Raw genomic sequence first — 17,500 nt, 5'->3', positions numbered from 1 at the left:
TGTCTGTGTGTGTGGTGTGTGTGTGGTGTGTGTGTGTGTGTGTGTGTGTGTGTGTGTGTGTGGTGTGTGTGTGTGTGTTTGTGTGTGTGTGTGTGTGTGTGTGTGTGTGTCCTCTATCTCCTCTGTGTGTATCTCTCTGCGTTTGCTCCCAGGTTCAAGGAAGATGGAGTACAAGGGAAACAGTTGGCACGAGACCTGCTTCCTGTGCCAACGCTGCCAACAGCCAATAGGAACCAAGTCCTTTATCCCCAAAGATAATAGCTACTTCTGTGTCCAGTGCTATGAGAAGCAGTTTGCCTACCAGTGTTGTGCTTGCAAAAAAGTAAGTTAACCTGTTTAATCCCAACGGTCACCATTGTGACCTTACAAAAAAGCCTTGCTCCTGTGCATTTAAAAATGTTACTGGATGGATTATCAATACATTTCTCCCAAAACTAGAAACCTGAAAGGGTCTCAGTTAAATATGTGCAGTGGCAAATGTGTAGTGTAATTTGTCACATGGCCAGATCTGCTTATGTTTTGGTTGCACCCTGACCAGAAAATGTCCACCCAAAAGCTCCCAAACTAAAGCTTAGAAAAGCATGTTTATGTAAACATAGGACAACAACTTTTGGTACATATAATCTTTAAGGTGATTAGTATGGAGGGATGCAATTGAAATATGTGAACTTTGTTCAGCGTTCTCATAGCATAGTGAACATGATGACGTCACAATAGTGACCACTAGTATACTACATAGTCAGATTTTAGGGATTTTTGTTTTTGTGACACATTTCATTGTGCACAATTGAAAAAATATAATGTCCGCAACACTGCTCATGACTCCCATATATTTAATGCACAACAGGCAATGTTTCGACCCTGCTGGGTCTTCTTCAGGCAAATTGCAACGTTGCATTAAATAATTGGGAGTCAAAAGCAGTGTTGCGGACATTATATTTTTCAATTGAGTATAGTTTTCTTTTGTCCTGCACCTGCCAGAAGGTGGGATGTGCACACAATAACTGTTTGCGGAACATTGCATTGTGCAATCGTCAAATTTACAATAAATTCCATTCAGAGATGATATAGGGACATTGTTCCAGGTCTGTTCTTTACATTTAGATTTGTATCACATGGCATTCCTCAACATTGCCTCTTAATTGCCACTGTGATTTACTGGAGCAGATCAATCAACAAATCAACCAATCTATCAATCAATCTATGAATCGAATAGCCAATCGATCTTTAATTAACTCATGCAGAATTCAAAAGTAAAAATATTCAAATCCCAATGTATTAAACACTCAAATAACTAGATGGCATTGAGATGGTTCCAATCTGAGTGGCCCCTTGAAGATCAGTGAGGGTGCATTATTCTCTATTAAAGGGACACCAGGCAACGCTTTTGTGTTAATTAATCATCTTCGTAATTCGGTATATGGTTAAATGACTCATTACAGGGCGAATGAAGACTCTCTCGCCCGCCCCTACTGCCTGTAGGAAGAATATCCCACTTGCAAGTTCGGTGTATCCTACCTGCGACCTTTTGTCTCACAAAGTCTCAGACATCGCGAGAAGCAGGATCAGTTTACATCCTGCATCCCCAGCACAGAGGCAGGCTAAAGAAACCCAGCTAGCGACTGTTGCAAACGTGTGTATAATGGCAGAGCCGGCGAAGAAGCAGCGAAAACCCTTGACGGAAGATGCAAAGATGCACACGTATCGACACGTATAGTGGGAGCTTTGTAGAGAAAAAGCACTCAGGCTTGCCTGGTGTCCCTTTAACCACATTGCTTTAAAGTATGTCCACATTAACACAGCCCGCGTCTGTCCCCTGCAGGCCATATGTCCACATTAACACAGCCTGCGTGCGTCCCCTGCACCCTGCAGGCCATATGTCCACATTAACACAGCCCGCGTGCGTCCCCTGCACCCTGCAGGCCATATGTCCACATTAACACAGCCCGCATGCGTCCCCTGCACCCTGCAGGCCATATGTCCACATTAACACAGCCCGCGTCTGTCCCCTGCAGGCCATATGTCCACATTAACACAGCCCGCATGCGTCCCCTGCAGGCCATATGTCCACATTAACACAGCCCGCATGCGTCCCCTGCAGGCCATATGTCCACATTAACACAGCCCGCATGCGTCCCCTGCACTCTGCAGGCCATATGTCCACATTAACACAGCCCGCGTGCGTCCCCTGCAGGCCATATGTCCACATTAACACAGCCCGCGTGCGTCCCCTGCAGGCCATATGTCCACATTAACACAGCCCGCATGCGTTCCCTGCAGGCCATCACCACAGGCGGAGTGACGTACCAGGACAAGCCGTGGCACCGCGACTGTTTCCTGTGTATCGGCTGCAAGCGGCAGCTGGCTGGTCAGCGCTTCACCTCCCGTGAAAACTACCCCTACTGCCTGGACTGCTTCAGCAACCTCTACGCCAAGAAGTGTGTGGGCTGCACCAAGCCCATTACCAGTAAGTTTGAGTGTGAATCATCACAGTAATGCAATCCTGTAGCTGCTCGGATGGATGCCAAATCTCAAGTGTCTCGGACAACATAAGACTATTGCAAGAGAAAGCCCACTAGTCAGTGTAATGTAACCAGAGACTTTCTAATTAGGAGACACAGCACTCAAAGAATCCTCCATAGAAATGCATGGGGCTAGTTTGTAACACCAATATGCCAGTTGTCTACATATATCCAGCCCCTTCCTGTAATGTTAGTACAGTAACCAACCGCATTTTTGTCCTTTTTAGCCATATGTAAGTGATTTGGAGGGAGATATTTATACTGTTCAATTTAGATTTAAACAGATTCGCCTGATACATACGTTAATATGATCTCTTTACATATTTACATAATGTCCCAATTCACTTGGATAAGAAAATAGCTGCCCCAAATAATTGCCCCAAGTGTGTAACCAAGATGGCCGTCAAGAGGGGAAACTTGCCTATCAGGACTTTGGTGCAACTTAGTGGGCCCAACTTTACTTGAAATGAGAAAAGACTTTGAAATGACAATTTATGTGTGTGTTTTCGGCTGTATGTGTGTGTGTGTGTGTGTCCTTATCTCTCTGTGTGCGTGTGTGTGTGCGTGCATGCATGCGTGTATGTATGTGTGTGTGTGTTCGTATCTGTGTGTGTGTGCGTGTGTGGGTGCATGCGTGCCTGCACGCGTATCTGTGTGTGTGTGTGTGTGTGTGTATGTGTGCGTGTGTGTGTGTGTCCATATCTGTGTGTTTGTGTGTGTGTGTGCGTGTGTGTCCGTATCTGTGTGTGTGTGTGTCCGTATCTGTGTGTGTGTGTGTGTGTGTGTGTGTGTGTGTGTGTGTGTTCGTATATGTGTGTGTGTGTGTCCGTATCTGTGTGTGTGTAGACCTGGCTGGAGCGAAGTACATCTCGTTTGAGGAGCGTCAGTGGCACAGTGAGTGCTTCAGCTGCATGCAGTGCTCCGTCACACTGGTGGGCCGCGGCTTCCTCACCCTGAGGGACGACATCCTGTGCACCGACTGCGGACGCGAGAAATGAGATGGACACATGGACACACACACACACACACACACATACACACACACACACACACACAGTAGCATACACGCACAAACATAAACAACCACACAACACACTCAGATACACATAGACATCACACCCACATACAGTACAGTAGTTTCCACAGACGCCCACATACACGCAAACAGACACAAACACTCTCTTATTCTCTTTCTTGCGCACCCAAACACATACACCCCCCACCCCCACCCCCCCCCACCTCCACACACGCACACACACACACACACACTCCCACACTCACTGCTGGAAGCCCTGAGACCAGAAGAGAAACCCAAACCATGTGGCCTCTCCATGGCACTGGTCTAAAAGAGAGAGAGAGACAGAGAGAGAGAGAGAGGGAGAGAGAAACTAAACATATGTGTGTGTGAGTGAGTGAGTGTGTGTGTTTCCGACCGCAGCACGGAAATTCAGACTTAAATAGATGTATTTCCAAGTGATGGATTGAAGCTTTGGTGAAGACTTAATACCAATTGTCGACATGTAAAAATACAGGAGCCAACTTTAGCCCACTGATGGCACAGAGGCTCTGTGGACTCCATGCAAAGTGATTGCTGATTGCCAGAAACCAACCATGAGGTCATCTCACTCATATTTTTAGTGTTCCTGGCTTGGGCTTCCAGTTAAATATATACTTATACCGCCACAAGCGCTGGACAAGAGCTGTTTATTGTACTCCTATGAAAAAGGCTTGATGGTGAGTTGTTTATGACGTGATGCTGTGTACCATAGCAGTGTTGTTGTTGCTCCTAGAACTCCTAGCTTCTAAACGTGGCGTACTGGTTGTCATTTACTTTCTCTAGTTCTCTCTGTGAATACTGAACGTACTAGTTATCTGAACTAAACACTGCTTGACTGATTATTTCACTGATGCAGTTGTGTGTAAAGTCTATAAAATATAATGCATGCACTTCTATCTTGTTTTTTGTCTTTTATTTTATTGTCATTATAAATGTTTGATGGATGTTACTTTTTGCATTCTGATTTCCTGAATAAAAAGAGGTTACTGTGATATTTATGCGTAGTGTATACTTGCATACTACAAATGATCAAGCGGAGCCTCGCGTTAACGGAGCCTCGCGTTATGTTGCTTTATTGCTGGGGAACCATCCGAACTCGCACCCCCCGCAACTCACATCCATGGCAACAATACCTTGCAAAACTACCAGCAGAATAACTATAATCACTATTAAGAAATGTTCTTAATCAATTATTAATTCACTCTGATTACTGCATGCAAATGAATAGCACTTAAAACTGAATGCATTCAAACTCATTAAATGTTGAGTTCATGCAACAGTATCCACACACACACACACACACACACACACACACACACACACACACACACACACACATAGAAATACACACACACACACACGGCCACAGACACACCCAAACACACATACTTTCACACACAAAGAGAAACACACACACACACATACATTTGAGAAACACACACACACAAGGCCATACACACTCTTACAGCACACACGCACACACACACACATACACGTGCACACAGAGAGAATCACACACACACACACACACACAGATTCACTGGTTAATGAATGCCCATGAGCGCATGAGCCTCCTCTATATGGCCTGCAACTATACGCTCCAACTGAAGAACTGACCACAAAGTGCTGACTCGTACTTCCTCTCAGGATGAGTGCAGTCACATGACAAGGTCAAACTACACTTAGAGGAATGAGGCTTCCACACCAGTGATTTCAAAAGAGAGGTAAGAACAACTTCACTCTGAAAGAAAATCAACAATTATGAAAGCTTGTGGTAGAAAAATGCATATAGGATACAGGTTGAGGGTTTGGGCAGTACGCTGAAGAGAGCCCACGAGTGTAGGGTCATTTGTGAGTGGTTGATAGTTTGTAAACTTGAAATTGTTTAAAAATTGACTTAAACATTTTGAGGAGATATAGATCTTGCACTTTCAGAATACTTGTATAATTGTACTTCTGTCTTCAGAGTACTTGTATAATTGTGAAGAGAAGAGAATTTAGCAACAGCTGAATTGTGTGCTACTACTACTGTGATAGCTATGATAACTACAGTGAGATACAGTTGTATTCTATGTTTGGCTATTACCATTCAGTGAATGTAACCCTTCTCTCTAAAGTAAACATTGACATCCAACACTACCAGTAGCCAGACCCATTATGAGTGTGAGAGCCTTCAGCTGCGTCCTGCTGACGGAGAAGCCAGCAGTGGGCAAAGGAAAGGACAAAGCCGGGATTCAGTGTGCGGAATGGTGCTGCAAAAGCCTCTATATAGGTTTGATTGATGATTTTGATTGATGTCATTTGACCATCTCATTTTAAGACACAATTCAACATACATTGAAACAAACAACAACAAAAATGTCAGGATAACACAATAACCCTGAGGCTCGTCAGGATAACACAATAACCCTGAGGCTCGTCAGGATAACACAATAACCCTGAGGCTTGTCAGGATAACACAATAAAACCCTGAGGCTCGTCAGGATAACACAATAACCCTGAGGCTTGTCAGGATAACACAATAAAACCCTGAGGCTTATTTCCATTGTGGTCCCATAGGTGGGAAGGACAGCGTGGTCCACCAGCTAAACCTGCCCAGTGCGGTAGCCACCGATGCCCCAAACATGCGGGAGGTGAAGCGGCGTCAGATGGGGCGCAGTGGTCCGGTCTCTCAGCTGAGGGCCATTCCGCTCCTCAACCACCTGCTGGTTCTCTGGGACGGTTCCGTCACTGCCCTGAACATGTTCTCCTTAGAACCTGTCTCGCCGTTAAAGAAGATCCCGAACGTGTCGTGTATGGAGGTGGGCAGCTCGGTGTCCTCCACTCAGCCGCTGTACGTAGAGCTGGTCACAGCCTCCGTAAAGAGGAGGTGGATCAGCGTCCACAGGGTGTACGTGGACAAGTGGGAGTGTGTGAAGCAGCTGCCGCTGGGGCGGGAGCCTCTGGCCCTTGCCGTCAGGGAGCCCTGTGTGTGCGTCGCCACGGCCGACAGGTACATGCTGTGCGACTACGAGAGCGGAAACACACTCGACCTGTTCCAGCACAACCTGGCCAGGCACAACCTGCTAGTCAAACAGGCAGGGAAAAGGGAGTTCCTGCTCAATGGGCCTGGCTCACTGGGTGAGAAATACATTCATTCATTAGGAAATCAATCAATCAATCAATAAACCAGCCAGTCAAGCAATCTCTATCTATCTATCTATCTATCTATCTATCTATCTATCTATCTATCTATCTATGTATTTATCTATCAATCTATCTATCAATCAATCTATCTATCTATCATCTATCTATCTATCTATCTATCTATCTATCTATCTATCTATGTATTTATCTATCGATCTATCAATCAATCAATCTATTGATCAATCAATCAATCAATCAATCAATCTATCTATCTATCTATCTATCTATCTATCTATCTATCTATCTATCTATCTATCTATCTATCTACATTCTCTCTTAGTCAAGATTTTATCAGCCTGACAGTATCTCCTCAGTTTAACATGCAGAATCTGTTGGCATGATGACCATCACAATCACCTGACCTGTGGCATCTGGTCTTTCCCCTCAGGCATGTTTGTGATGTCAGATGGCATCTCCCAGCGTCCTCCAGTGCCATGGCCGGCGGGCGTGCTGGACGCGGCCGTGTGCCACCCCTACACCCTGGTGCTGCAGGGCCAGACGCAGGCCGTGCATGTTTACAGCACGCTGGACCAGCAGCTCAAGCAGGTCATCCCCATACCCAAGGCAGCGACACTGACCCCCACCACAGGTGCCTCTTGACCACTGGCACACTCTCACATGTCGCCATACAGCATGTAGCGATAGATAGAGGTCCTTGTGGGTTCAGTAATCATGGAAATGTATAGAATGTGTGAAATATACAGCATGTAGCGATAGATAGAGGTCCTTGCGGGTTCAGTAATCATGGAAATGTATAGAATGTGTTTATTGTAATATGTAGCTTGTAGTGACAGATAGGTCCTTGTGGGTTCAGTTATCTTCATGATTCCATAGAACATAGAACTTCACACACCAGACCAGACAGTCGTCAGTAGAAGACAACAGTTGCTTGACTGTAGTATGCACACATAGTACACACAGCAGACAGTCATCAGTAGCAGACAGTTGCTTGACTGTAGTATGCACACATAGTACACACAGCAGACAGTCATCAGTAGCAGACAGTTGCTTGACTGTAGTATGCACACATAGTTCACACAGCTATGGACATCACACAGCAGTGGCAGACAGTGCTCACAGGCACCCAAGCAGTGGAAGGGTTCTCGGTGCGGCGGGGCGGGGGGGCGGGGTGCTAAAGTGCCACTATGGCTGCAGGTACCAGACTGCGGCGGGGTGTGGTGTGGTCACTATGGCTGCAGGTACCAGACTTTTGCCAAAGCAAGCCCTGCTGCACCTCAGGGACCTGTGGCCGTGCCCAGAGCGCAAGATGAGGAAGTGGCGGTCCAGTGGGGGTGTGTTGTCCTGGGTGCCATCCAGTGTGTGTGTGTGTGTGTTGTTCTGTGTTATTCTGATTACAAGGTGTGTGTGTGATGACCAGGCAAATGAACAATGAGAGGTTGGGTGGTCCCTGGGGAGACTTGTCATCCTGGCAGCAGTGTGGGAAATGTGTGTGTTAGTTTTGTACAGTTTGTGACAGAGAGTGAGAGTGTTGAAGAAACAGGTGGGGCAGTAGAGCAGGGTGGGGCATTAAAGCAGGGTGGGGCAGTAGAGCAGGGTGGGGCAGTAGAGCAGGGTGGGGCAGTAGAGCAGGGTGGGGCAGGTGGGGCAGTAGAGCAGGGTGGGGCAGTAGAGCAGGGTGGGGCATTAGAGCAGGGTGGGGCAGTAGAGCAGGGTGGGGCAGTAGAGCAGGGTGGGGCAGGTGGGGCAGTAGAGCAGGGTGTGGCAGTAGAGCAGGGTGGGGCAGTAGAGCAGGGTGGGGCAGTAGAGCAGGCTGGGGCAGGGTGGGGCAGTAGAGCAGGGTGTGGCAGTAGAGCAGGGTGGGGCAGTAGAGCAGGGTGGGGCAGTAGAGCAGGGTGGGGCAGGGTGGGGCAGTAGAGCAGGGTGGGGCAGTAGAGCAGGGTGGGGCAGTAGAGCAGGGTGGGGCAGGTGGGGCAGTAGAGCATGGTGGGGCAGGTGGGGCAGTAGAGCAGGGTGGGGCAGTAGAGCAGGGTGGGGCAGTAGAGCAGGGTGGGGCAGGGGATCTATGGGTGAAGACTGTAACTGTGGGACTGTGAGGATTGCACTGGTATCTATATAAATATGCCGCTCTTGTTTTCTTCCTGTGGATGACAACCATGAAATGTCCAAGTCATATGTTTATGATGAAATAGCAAGTATAATATGTGTGATATAATGTTTGTAATCCAGAATGCAAACTAAGATACGGATTAAACTAGAGAACTAAGGCTGATGACACATGGGGCAGCATTTTGAGCAATGTTGCTGGGCAATGTTCCTCATTATTGTGGTTCTGGCATGTTCTCATTTATATGTTCCTCATTATTGTGGTTCTGGCATGTTCTCATTGATATTGGGCAACAGTTTATTTTCTGGAGAACTTTATCATCAGTAGGCAAGTTGTCATGATTATCCAATCATAATAAATGGAACTGTTTATATGGTTGCCCAGCAACATTGCTCAAGAAGTTGCCCCATGTATCATCACCTTAACAGTGGAAAGATTGTGTATGGAATGTGAATGAAATGTATACTGTATGCCTATAGAAGATTTTCTGCTTGCAATAAGACTTAATGTATATTACTGTAAGTGGCTTCAGGTACTTCACACCAGCGATTCCAGTTCCCAGCATGCTGTGTGTCTACTGCCTGCCTATGCACGCTCAGTAGTGCACCTTGCTCAATATGAGTCACAGCTCACCCTGTAATTGGTACTCCTTACGTGCTCATTTCAGAAAGCTATTTTCTTGGTAATGTGAACTCCTAATGAGGATAATGATGGTGGTGATGATAATGATGATGATTAACTTTAAGTGCGGCCATTTTAAAAAAAGACTCTGATGACCAACAGAGTCACGTACAACTCTGCACACTTTTCAAAATAAAGAAATAACAGGCTTCCTCCGCACCTCTGTCCTCCGCACCTCTCTCCTCCCCAACACTCCTCTGTTCTTCTCTCCTCTCCTCCTCTATCCTCCCGCTTTTACTGTCTTCCTCCTCTCCTTCCCAGAGGGGGTGTTTGTCATCGCGGAGAGGGAGATTTACTGCCTGCGTCCATGTGCCCTTGAGGATCAGATCGAGGCTCTGATGGCGGAGGAGAGGATGGACCAGGCTTTGGTCCTGCTGGACGGTGTTAGAGAGCTCCTGCCACAACACTCATACCAGGTAAAGAAAAGACACCAGCACTGGACACAGAGAACACACAGGCATAACTCCTCACCCACACCAGACCTGTTCTGAGGTCAGCACTGGACTCAGTGAACACACAGCAATCACTCCTCACCCACACCAGACCTGTTCTGAGGTCAGCACTGGACTCCAACTTTGATCTGTTTGCAAATGCGACTATCAACACCAAAGACATGGTACTCAAGTTTGATACCCAAGGAGCATAAAAATGAAAAATAAGATTGGAAATAAAATAAATTAATAAAGTAATTAAGTAAATAGATGGGGGGGGGGGCAACTACCTTAACATATGTGCTTATAAAAGAATTGTGTTGAACAAAAGCTGTTATATGTGTGAAATCTGACTAAGATGAGAGCCAGACTTGTCCTGTGTCTGTGTCGGCTGGTCGTCTGTCTTTTCTCACGGTCTGAAATGATATGCAGATGATGCAAATCATGTTACCAGCATTAACCTTTAAAATGATCCAATCAGACAGACACACAGCTATTGCGCTAAGATAGATGCATTTTACAAGCATTACAATAGATGCATTTTGATGGGATGTATGTTAGCCGTGTTGTTAAGCCCGCCATGGAGTCATTGTGTCTACAGGGGATAAGCGGCTCTCTCGTTTGAGCTGATTACACGACGTGTTCACGGGATACACCCACCAGATGTGACACACCGTTCAAATCTGATCAGGCGGGAGGGGAAAAAAATGTAGGTTAGAAATAATTCGGACAACAGCTGTTTCTGCGGCGGCAACCTGGCCCAGACGAGGCTCAGACTTGGGCCGTAAGTGGCAGAAACAGCTGATGTGATGACAGCGGTATCAGCGCAGCGCTATTGGCTTACTACAAACGTTGTGTATGACCTGCATCGTCCTGGGATGACATTTCAGCTAGAGCATGGCACTGTAAGTAATGCGTTGACAACCACAACACAAAGGTCAACGGTCAATATCCAAGATCCCAGTTATTGCACGGGAATTACATGTGTTTTTAAGAGGCAGCCACATAATGTTTTTATGTCCACGACCCTAATGCCCTAAGGGCCAAATAAAATAACCATGAACACACACACTGAGGATGATGTATGTCTGCACTCTGCAGTCACTTTGGATAGAAGTAAAGCAATACAATTTGGTAAGCTTAAAAAAGCAGAAAACAGCCATTGCCTGAATGAATAAACTGGCCAATTCAGACAAAAAGAGAGAAAAAATAATTGTATTCCTGAATGCATACATTCCGCCTCCATTATCGTTGTGTGAAAGCACCTGCCAAATGCATTAATATAAGGCAGACCTGAGACCTGTGCTGAAGTCCTACTTGTATCATTCACACTTAGCCCTTTCACTAGATACTGTGGAAGTGTTTCCCTCTGGCTTGCAGGATCACCAGGTTGACTCTGGTCAGTGGCACGCTCATGCATATATTCAGTTCTCCCGTAGGGAGGAAGTCTGGCGTTAAGTAATTCAGATAGAGGTTACGGCTGTTAATCTGGTGCTGTGTTATTGAGGTAGGACTAATATTTTAATCCCACAGTCTTTTGGCCCTCAGGGTTGAAGGGCGAGTTGCCTTGTGTGGGCCAACACTCACTTTATAATCCAAGATTTATATTTCCCCATTCATTATTCATGACTTACAGGACCTAAGGAAGAACATTTCCTGCATGTTGGGATTAATGCACTTCTACCAGGAGAGTTTCAGAGAGGCCAAAGGACTCCTGATGTAAGTTCTTTTGAACCAGTGTTTTTAATCATTTATACATTACTGAAATGTATGTAATCTTGCTACTATGAATTGACCACAGATGTGATGTTTCATTAATTTTGTTTTACATGTACAATTATTCAGACTGATTTAAATGTAAATATCTAGTTTTATCCATCATAAATGGAGCCATATTCAGTGAAGCAATATCCTCCTACTACTTCCAAATGCTAGTTGCAAAATAAAAGGATATAGATATGAAATATTACTGTAAACAAAACTAATGTTCATTTTGTAAATTGGTGCATCATCATTGACTGCCTCAGTCAAACCTTTCTGTGAGTAAGTAAGTTATTCCTGTATTCTGCTGTCGTCCAGAGACGGTGACTTGGACCCGCGGGAAATCATCCGTCTGTACCCAGAGGTCAGCGACGTCTGTGGGGACTTGGAGAGCCAGCTGCCGTCCGTCAGCAGCAGCAGAGACCTGCGCCTCATGAGCACGGAGGACCCGCCCTCCTTCCAGCGCTTCCTCCACTTCCTGGGCCACTTCCTGCAGGCGGTCAGAGGGACCACTCAGGGTCTGCCGTGTCGCTCGGACGTCGACTCCGCACTCCTGAAAGTCTACTTGCAGTTGGGGGAGAGCGAGAGGCTCGGTCAGATGGTGACCTCTCCCAATGACTGCCATCTTGACCTGAGTGCATCTGACCTGAGACAGCACAAAAGGTCAGAGATGCTTATTCATTTTCTTTGAAAAGCAACACAATTTTGCCTAAGCTTATTAGGGGCCAAGTACAAATTAAGTGCAAAGCAAAGTTCTCATGCTTGAAACACAGCTGTCATGTGGCATATGGAAGCATTGAGATGACTCATCAATGTTTGCACTTCAATAACTTGCCCATGGTGTTAAACTAGCAAATAGATTTTGTCTAGTCACTAAAGTAGCTTTAGTTAGACTTTAGATGCACTTCGCCCATCATGCAAATTAGGGCCCTAGCATCTAGGTGTTAATTAATGGTGTAAATAGGGAAGAATGGACAGCTTCATTTGTTGACCAAATCAGTCACATTATGCATGCCACTTAATTCACCGTAATTCTCCACATGCAGATTCTTTGCCCTTGGACTGCTCTACCAGAGCCACGGTCAACATTTCAGTGCAATTCAGGTAGCGATTTAGCCCGATGATTCATCCGCTTGGCTAAAATTGACTCAATGACTTGTGGAGGACAGAGTGCCAGCGACACAACGGTGTCCTTGTCTCCGCAGACGTGGGTGAGGATGGCCGAAGGGCAGTGTGATGACAGCTCTCGGACAGCGGCCGACGCGTACGAGCACATCCTGAGTACACTGAGACAGCTGGACGACAGAGACACCTTCTGGAGCTTTGCGGATTGGGCCGTGCAGAGAGATCAAGAGGTATTCTTTTCTCTTTCTCCCTCGCCTCCCACAGTAAACGCACACACACACACACACACACACACACACACACACACACACACACACACGTTTCTCCTGCCCTGCACATCTGCAGAGGGTAGAGGGCAGAATTGTACAGCGAAACAGCGTGCTGAGATGGATCCTAAGGACTAACACAGGAGCTCAGAGGGCAACTCAGGGACCCAGGCACAAAAGAAAGAAAATACGGCAATGAGGGTATAAACAAGTGAACACTGAATAAACAATAACAGAAACTAGATCAGTCCTGTACATCCTCTCCCGCTTGTCAATTTGTCTCCATCTCCTACTCCACCCCCTACTCTTGCAACTTTGTGTATGCTTGTATGTGCGTGACTGTGTGTGCATGACTGTGTGTGTGTGTGTGTGTGTGTATGTAATGGCACCATAATGACAATTGTCATCATGATACACTATATTATGCTGCAACAGCAAAAACATCAACAAAAGTGGCAGTGTTAAATGAACGAGTGTTGAAGTAAAGGGTTAGCCAGTGGTTTTACATGCATTAGCATCCTATTCTGAGAGTGACCAGTGATTTTGTGTGTGTCATTTTCACGTGAAGGCAGGAGTCCAAATCTTCATGCAGGACACTGAAAGACCCATCCCATCCTGTCACGCGGACGAGGTCATCCCTTTTTTACAAAAGTATCCCGTGTCTTCACTGATGTATCTGGAATATTTGGTTGGAGAATTAAAAAGCAAGGTCGGTACTAAACCCCTGGCATGCACGCTTAATGCCGTAATGCTTTAATACTACAGGCCTTGATGAGATTTAGCGGGGTATTTAGGGTATTTAGAGGGAAGGGGGCAAACCCCTGGGTGTCCCTGACACGACGGGCTCTGATGAAATGGTCTCTTGGCAGGAGGAGAGCCATCACACCCTCCTGGCACTGGCGTACATCGCCCAGATTCTCCAGCGCAGCCCTGGAGAGGCGGACGCATCGGCCGGCGAAGACATCAGACGCAAGCTGCAGCAGCTCCTGTGGCTATCTGCTCACTGTGACGCGGTCGCTGTGCACGGTCAGTGACTCCCGTGATGGTCAACACACTAGACTCCTAATTCACTCACGGTCGTCCAGGGTGGGTTGGGGTCTGGGTCGGTCCAGGGTGAGTTGGGGTTGGGGTCTGGGTCGGTCCTGGGTGGGTTGGGGTCGGTCCAGAAGCATCTGCTGTTGCAGCTGACCCAGAAGGATGCAGCCGCTAGGCACGGTCAGCGGGTTTCGTTATGATTAGCAGCCGCTAGGCACGGTCAGTGGGTTTCGTTATGATTAGCAGCCGCTAGGCACGGTCAGTGGGTTTCGTTATGATTAGCAGCCGCTAGGCACGGTCAGTGGGTTTTGTTATGATTAGCGTACAGTTCTCATAACCCATCCAGGTTGTTTTAGGTGGGTTAGGATTAGGGTTATAGGTCCACCCTGCAGCAGCTTCTGTGGCAGTCGACTCGCTGTGATGACGACGCTCTTAACGGTCACACTTTGGTAATCCAGTGTGGTCATCCAAGGTGACGGAGCGTTGACATTTAAAGGACATCTATGTTTTATTTATTGCTCTTTTGTGTTGCTTTCTCAGCTGAAAACCGGGTAAATTATAGATGCACCAGACTGTGGCTGTGTGTCTGGCCTAGTCACTATGGAACATTTCTGGGCATGGATGTCATGGATGGCAGACTGTGTGTGTGTGTGTGTGTGTGTGTGTGTGTGTGTGTGTGTGTGTGTGTGTGTGTGTGCATGCATGTGAAAGAAGACTGAGACTGTGTGTGTGTATTTGTGTGTGTGTGTGTGTGTGTGTGTGTGTGTGTGTGTGTGTGTCTGTGTGTGTGTGTGTGTGTGCGTCTGGACATCCTGTTTCATATTATGATGATCATCTCCAAACCGGTTAATGGCAGATGGTGTTCAATCTGTCAATGAATATCCCCCTGGAGTGAAATCTGTGCTCACACCTTAAAAGCAGCCTTCACCAACCACAAATGCTCTTTTCTTCCACTCCAAAACAAATTGATGGGAAAAATAGGTACACCATAAAACAGAAACGCTATTTAATTGTTGATTTGCTAAACATCCTTGAGAGCCTAGATCTCTGTGTACGTGTTGACTGTCATTTGTCTATGTTGTTGACATCATAGCCATCATCACTAACACATATCCTGCATCTGTATTGCAGATAAAATTGCATCCACAAATTTACACACGGAGAAAGCGATCCTGCTTGGGAAGACTGGGGAGCATAAGAAGGCCCTGCAGATCTTAGTCCATGAGGAGAAGGACAAGCAGGCAGCCGTGGACTACTGTTGGAGGACCTCTGCTGGCCGTGAGCGGGACTTCAGGCAGAGGCTCTTCCTCTCGCTGCTGCAGATCTACCTGGACTCCACGGCAGCAGAGGGCGCTGCAGCAGACCTGCTGAACCGTCACGCCGGGGCGTTCGACGCGGCCGCCGCGCTGCAGGTGCTGCCAGTGGCCTGGTCCGTGCAGATGGTGGGGAGCTTCCTCCAGGAGGCGCTAAGGAGCGCGTTCCACCAGAGGAGGATGAGGCAGGTGGAGGCCGCCCTGACCACCGCAGAGCAGTGCAGGGTCACAACCACACGGGTGAGCAGAGCTAGTAAAGCACGCTGTAGCTCTCTTTTCAAATGCAATTCAAATGAGATTCCCAAAACAGTGACGTTTTGAGTTTTATGCTTCGCTCCAGACTGAAGAAGTTTAAAGAAGACAATACAGTTCAAGACGTGACTATTTTGGGAATCTCATCTTGAAATTGTATTGAAAGAGAGCTACAGGGTGTTGGGTCCAGCAGCATCTACACTGAGTGATTTGTGTACCGCTTTGACGATTTGTTGAATTAAGCAAAGCAGAAGCAAAGGGAATGAGGTCTTGTCCACATGAACGAATATGCAAAAACAGCCATGGAAGGCTGTGAAGAACATGTCAATCAAACAGACAGTGAGTGACATTAGGCCGGAAGAGATGAAAGGCCAAAACACATTGGAAAAGCTATGTGCTCATAAATACCCAGGTTTGTGTGGACAAGGCATGAAGAATGGAAAGGTTCCGACTTCAATAGAGCCAGAATTTCCCCTTGGGGATCAATAAAGTTTCTATCTATCTTTCTATCTAGAATAGAACATGGGGGGGGGGGGGGAAATCCTACTAGTAAAAAGATCCTGTGTGTTTTCTACCTAGAAACCTTTAAAAAACCTCGTTCTTTATCAAAGACCATTCATCACATTTGCAGTTTCACAATTTGTTCCCTTTTTTGTCAGTAACTACTGTATTTTGTGTAAAGAAACATCACCACAGAACCATTCACCTTTAAAGTGCTAATGAACTTTAAGTATATTTAACATATGGCTTCACAACTCTGGAACTAAAATCACAAACCATGTGTGTATGTGGATCTGGTCTGCTATTTTCAACCTCTGTTCACCTGTCACCAGACCACACAAGGACACATCTAACAAACTGACCGCCTAAGATGTACAGTACAGCAGTTTACCACCACGGTACACAAGCCCAATTAAGAAAGTGTCAGAGTAGTGGATACAGTTCTTAAACTGTCGGTAAAACCACACAAGTCCACAAGGTGCGGTGTTGTACCTTTTTCTAAAACCACACAAGTCCACAAGGTGAGGTGTTGTTGTACCTTTTTCTATCCTTCAAGTTTCCAGACAGGAGGCATTTTTGTTGTTGTGTTTCACTGTTGGTGCACACAGAAAAGTCTGTGTTTGGATTAGCTGTTGAGACTTGACTCTGTGGGTCCACTGACACTTCTGATGCTGAAGGCAAAACACCACTGATGACTCTGACCCCTCTCTGTCTCTGTCTCTCCTCAGACTGAGGCCGCAAACAGGATGGTCAAACTGGAACGTGGCACCAGGTGCCAGGTCTGCCAGCGTCTACTCGCACGGCCCGAGTTTGTCTTCATGCCAACCGGCGAGCTCGCCCACCTCCACTGCACCACGGGGGGCAAAGGTGCCCCTGGCACCGTCATAACAACATCATAACGTCTCGCAAAGGCATGGGTCCTAAACAAAGGCTGAAGGGCACAAAGCTGACCCTACTCCAAAAGCCTACATCTCTGTCAGTCTCCAAAGGCCTACATCTCCATCTGACTCCAAAGGCCTACATCTATTAGACTCCAAAGGTCTATATCTCTATCAGACTTCAGTCCACAAGCCAGGCTTTTAGCGACTTAAAAACACTAGTCAGGAATTGAACTCAGGTCGACCACGTCCAAGCAGCGATATTTATTTTACTGCTGCAACTCCGTGCTCCCTACTTATTCTGGGGGTGCAAGTGTGGGGGTGGGGATATGGCTCCAAATACCCACTCTCATCTTCAATCTTTCTGTAAATGGCTGCATAATTAGAGTAACAATATGGAAACTATCTGTGAAATGATACATGGCAC

The 17,500-nt window shown here is 46.6% G+C and overlaps 2 protein-coding genes across 2 annotated transcripts in view; both read left to right on the top strand.

The window, feature by feature from the left end:
- Positions 1-3,776, top strand: part of fhl5 (four and a half LIM domains 5) — a 6,697-nt gene extending 2,921 nt beyond the window's left edge. Inside the window, exons 4-6 of the mRNA XM_076295619.1 lie at positions 153-322; positions 2,281-2,467; positions 3,369-3,776. Of these exons, the coding sequence (XP_076151734.1) occupies positions 153-322; positions 2,281-2,467; positions 3,369-3,520 (509 nt within the window). The 3' untranslated portion in view covers positions 3,521-3,776. The remainder of the gene's footprint in view (positions 1-152; positions 323-2,280; positions 2,468-3,368) is intronic.
- A 1,960-nt stretch (positions 3,777-5,736) lies between these two features.
- Positions 5,737-17,094, top strand: LOC143133599 (transforming growth factor-beta receptor-associated protein 1). Its single transcript, XM_076293348.1, has 12 exons — positions 5,737-5,818; positions 6,139-6,699; positions 7,154-7,354; positions 9,773-9,927; positions 11,579-11,661; positions 12,022-12,366; positions 12,750-12,807; positions 12,909-13,058; positions 13,663-13,803; positions 13,964-14,120; positions 15,261-15,682; positions 16,924-17,094. Exons 1-12 carry the CDS (start codon positions 5,737-5,739, stop codon positions 17,092-17,094), a joined length of 2,526 nt encoding a protein of 841 aa, XP_076149463.1.
- Positions 17,095-17,500: the final 406 nt, after the last annotated feature.

The sequence above is a fragment of the Alosa pseudoharengus genome, unplaced genomic scaffold (genome assembly GCF_046254945.1).
Source record: "Alosa pseudoharengus isolate Yale_2024_CS ecotype anadromous, Long Island Sound unplaced genomic scaffold, YU_APseudo_1.1 YU_APseudo_1.1_scf_2, whole genome shotgun sequence".
Lineage (NCBI taxonomy): Eukaryota > Metazoa > Chordata > Actinopteri > Clupeiformes > Clupeidae > Alosa > Alosa pseudoharengus.
The sequence above is the reverse complement of the archived record's forward strand: the minus strand, read 5'-3'. Positions and strand labels throughout refer to the sequence as shown.

Bases quoted from the DNA above. Each gene is read 5' to 3' on its own strand.
- LOC143133599 (XM_076293348.1), top strand. From the start codon at position 5,737: ATGAGTGTGAGAGCCTTCAGCTGCGTCCTGCTGACGGAGAAGCCAGCA. The intron at 5,819-6,138 runs GTGCGGAATGGT...GTGGTCCCATAG, and splicing joins GGACAAAGCCGGGATTCAGT to GTGGGAAGGACAGCGTGGTC. The intron at 12,367-12,749 runs GTCAGAGATGCT...CTCCACATGCAG, and splicing joins GACCTGAGACAGCACAAAAG to ATTCTTTGCCCTTGGACTGC.